The sequence below is a fragment of the Solanum dulcamara genome, chromosome 1 (assembly GCF_947179165.1).
Source record: "Solanum dulcamara chromosome 1, daSolDulc1.2, whole genome shotgun sequence".
In the NCBI taxonomy this organism is placed as follows: Eukaryota; Viridiplantae; Streptophyta; class Magnoliopsida; order Solanales; family Solanaceae; genus Solanum; species Solanum dulcamara.
In genome coordinates, this window is record NC_077237.1 from 79,108,068 (window position 1) to 79,112,014 (window position 3,947).

General features: G+C 34.5%; 1 protein-coding gene across 1 annotated transcript; it reads right to left on the reverse strand.

Annotated features, from left to right (window-relative positions):
- Positions 1–769: 769 nt before the first annotated feature.
- Positions 770–2,119, reverse strand: LOC129894561 (uncharacterized). The gene has a single exon (XM_055970261.1). The coding sequence runs from the start codon at positions 2,117–2,119 to the stop codon at positions 770–772; it is 1,350 nt and encodes a 449-aa protein (XP_055826236.1).
- Between the last annotated feature and the right edge of the window lie 1,828 nt (positions 2,120–3,947).

Here is a 3,947-nt window from a genome sequence, read left to right on the forward strand (position 1 = left end):
TAATAATATTACTCCTAATATGCAACCACGCAAAGAGAATGCTTTCATTAGATCACAACACATTATCATTTATTCTTCTGTCCAAAATAAAATACAATAATCCCCTTAAAATTTATCTTTTTTCATCATAAATCTATCTTAATACTATTCTTAATTGGCTTTTCAGAAGAACTTGGTGCAATTAACAAGAACAGGTAAATAACAGCAAATAATTACCACTCCAAATCAGAGTATGAACCCAAATTTTTTTGTACCAAAAACTAAGCTAGCGTTTGACCATAAATTTTAGATTATATTTTAAAAATTCATCTTCAAATATTTTGTTTGATCATGAAGTTTGATCAAATTATCCTCAAATATTTTCAAATTCTCAAAAAACAGAACCAATTTTTGGGTACAATACTTCAAATTTTTGTCAAGCAAAATACATATCGAAACACAACTTCAAATTCTCTAATTTCAAGTTTAAACTTCAAAATCTATGATCAAACACAAGCTAAAATACCCAATAATAAGCAGCCAAACAGATTGACAGAGTCTGAATTAAGATGAAGCTGAATCAAATCTAAACTTTCATATACTCTTTTTCTGATTCCAATATGCATAAGCTGGTGACTGAATCTGCATTTTTCTGATTCTAATACAGAAGATGAATAAAAACCAACAAACAAAAGAATGTCATTTGCCACTATCGATTGCAAAAAAAATCTATGATATAAAGCTGAAGCTAATGAATGATTCAATTGAGTAATTTCCCAGAAAATGACCTTCAATCTTTTTTAGCACTCCGAAGCACTCTGCTGGAAGGCTCCACAGTTCTCTTGTTCTTGGGCGTTGCTGAAACCGAAGAATTCCCCCTAGTAGTCCGTTTTGATGGAGTCGGGTCAGAACCCATTTTAGCTTTGCCCCGGTGAGTAGCGCCAGAAGTGGACGCTGTGGCTTTAGCCTTCTTGGATTTTGGTGGTTCTGAGTCAGCAGGAGGAGTTGGGTCAGAACCCATTTTAGCTTTGCCCCGGCGAGTCGAGCCGGAAGTGGACGCTGTGGCTTTAGCTGTCTTGAATTTTGGTGGTTGTGGGTTAGCAGGAGGGGTCGAGTCAGAACCCATTTGGGCTTTCGCCCGGCGGGTGAGAACACCGGAAGTTGGCTGCACAACTTCCCTTTCCTTGGGTGGCAGCGCCTTAGTAAGAACGGCATTGACCTCAGAGACGGTTAAATTCACAGGCTTGAACATGTGTGGGAAACTATTCTCTTTGATAGCTTTTGCTATGGCACGGCTATTCTGATCATTTTCCATTTCCTCAGAGGATGAGGTGCTTCTCTCAGAAAGCTCCAATTTCCCTTTACCTTTATCACTGCGAGCGGAACTGGAGGAGGGCTCCATATTTGCCCTTTTCTTGGCTGCGGCGTTTCCCTCATCAGAATTTGTTTTGGTTCTCTCGGAACCGGAAGGAGGAGTGCTTGCAGAAGGCAATTTAGACTCCAATTTGGTCCTCTTTGGTGGTGTTTTGGGTTTTCGACCGATAGCAAGAGGCGATTTGAGAGTTTCTTTGCCACGGTGATTGGACTTTCTAGTGGGGGTAGGGGTGGCGGAAGAAGAATCAGGAGGAAAATTAGAACCCAATTTGCCTTTCCCGCTTTGTCGAGTACATCTTTGAGTAACAATGGCGGCAGACTCCTCATTTGCCTTTTTCTTGGAAGCCACGGAAGAAGATTCACCGCCTCCACCATCAGAAGTGTTTATTTCAGCCTTCTTCGACTTGGGTGGTTGAGAAACAGAATCAATAGGCACGTTAGAATTCACTTTACCTTTGCCGCGTTGTCGAGTAGATCTTTGAGTAACAATGGCGGCAGTCTGTGTATCTACCTTTTTCTTGGAACCCATTGAAGAAGATTCACCGGCACCGGCACCGCCACCAGCCTTCTTGGACTTAGGTGGCTTAGGAACAGAATCCAATTTTGCTTTTCCACTGCCAGAAGACACATTGATGGGTAGTGGTTGAGGATCAGAATCAGAATCCAATTTGGGTTTAGCAATGCGAGGAGAGGTTCGAGTAACAATGGCGGGTTGATGGGTAGTAGTTGAGGATGACTCCTTCTTCGCCCCTTTCTTGGGAGCCATGGAGAACAGAACAGAGCTTTCTTTCTTTCTTCTTCGTGTAGAGACGGTTATGGTGATTGACAGAAACAGAGTAGCTATAGCCTATAATCTTCCATTCTCAAGAAAGAGGCAGGAAAATGTATATACACAGTACATATCTTTTCCCTCGCTTTTTCGCGCCCAATTCAAATGCCCCCAGTAGTATAATCTTTCGTCATTTATTTTTTATTAAAATTCAATTAATCCGAATTCAATGATATTATAATCTTCCATTCCGAAGAAAGAGGGATATTTTGCTTCAGGAAGAAAAACAAAATGCATATATATATGTAAAGACAATAAATTAAAAGCCAAAATTAAAAAGTAATGTAGCTAACAACTTTCAAACCATAACAAACAAACAATGCACCAAAATAAAATTAATGACCAAAAGTTTCAAGTATAACTTATTTCAAGGTCTTTAATTTTATTTTTTTGGGTATATTTCATATATCGTCAGTTTAAAATTTCTAAAATGTAGAAGTTTTTTTTAAAACTTCGTATAAAATTTCAAATCAAACAAACAAATTGAGATGGAAGAAATAATCAATTAACGTTAAACATAAGAAATGATTTAAGTTAAACCACAAAAAAATCATTTAATCATTAAGCGATGTATAATTATCTTGTTAGCAATTAGCAACTGAATGTCAAAGATTCAAAAGGTATACAATACCATGTGTATAAGATAGTAGTATCACTATTGACACCCAATTTTTATTTTGCACAATGCAAATTAATTATTGAGTTTCTTTAAATTTCGAACATATTTGAAATAATTAGCTTTTATAAAAACAAAGATATTTTCATGTTATTCTTAATTATTTTTATCTTTTTATAAATTTTAATATAATATACATATTTCTATATAATTATATTTTTTATTACTATTTATGTTATTCAAAAATCATCTCAAAAAATTTTATTTTTTACTAAATACAATGTTAGTTAGATTAGTTTAATTATAGTTTATATTTTTTAAATTTTTAGTTTTTTCTATAAAAAAAAACATTCTCCCACATCGAAAATTAACGAAGAATTTAGGGTTTTTTGAACCTATATAAAGGCTCATATTCTCATTAAAAGGGAGGAAGAAGTGAGAGGTTTTTTAGTCACCCCAAAGTTAGAATTTTTTTTAACTTGACTAGGATTTTGGACTTTTGTCCCCAGTCTAAAAGTTGTAAAAATTACTAGTATTCAATCTATATTTTTTTGAGGAAAATAGGAGATTGTAGTCGAAATTTAGGCTAAGAACGGAGTTCTTATAATGTCGAACACAAGAAGGTTCGAGTCTCAATTTTCAGTTTTCCTTTTTTGGATTGGAGTTCCGTCAAGCTCTTGGGTGGTGGTGAAGTCGTCTTTCGCTTGTCGTCTTCAGTCTCGCTGCCCGAAAAGAGGTAAAATCTTTACCCAAGTTTATTTTATTTAATTATTTCATGTTTTATATTTAGTTGATTCGTTGTCTTTTTTTTAGCATGTATTAAGAATAGTTAGATTAATGATAGAAATTTCTTATAATTAGCATGTATTAGGATTATTTCATGAAAGCACATAGTTTTGTTCATTATTTTTTCAAGTAATTTTCTTTGACAATATAGATTTTCATGTTTTCAATTTCTTCTTTTAACATGATTTAGATAATAAAAATATGTTTAAATTATTATTTAGTTAGAACTTTCATGGCCTAATTGATTTAATTTTTTCTTTAAAATTTGAGTTAGTATAGCGTATATTAGGGGTGTACATGAACCGGGTTGATTCGAATTTTTTACAAACCAAACCAAACCATTTGTGTCGGGTTATTAAATCT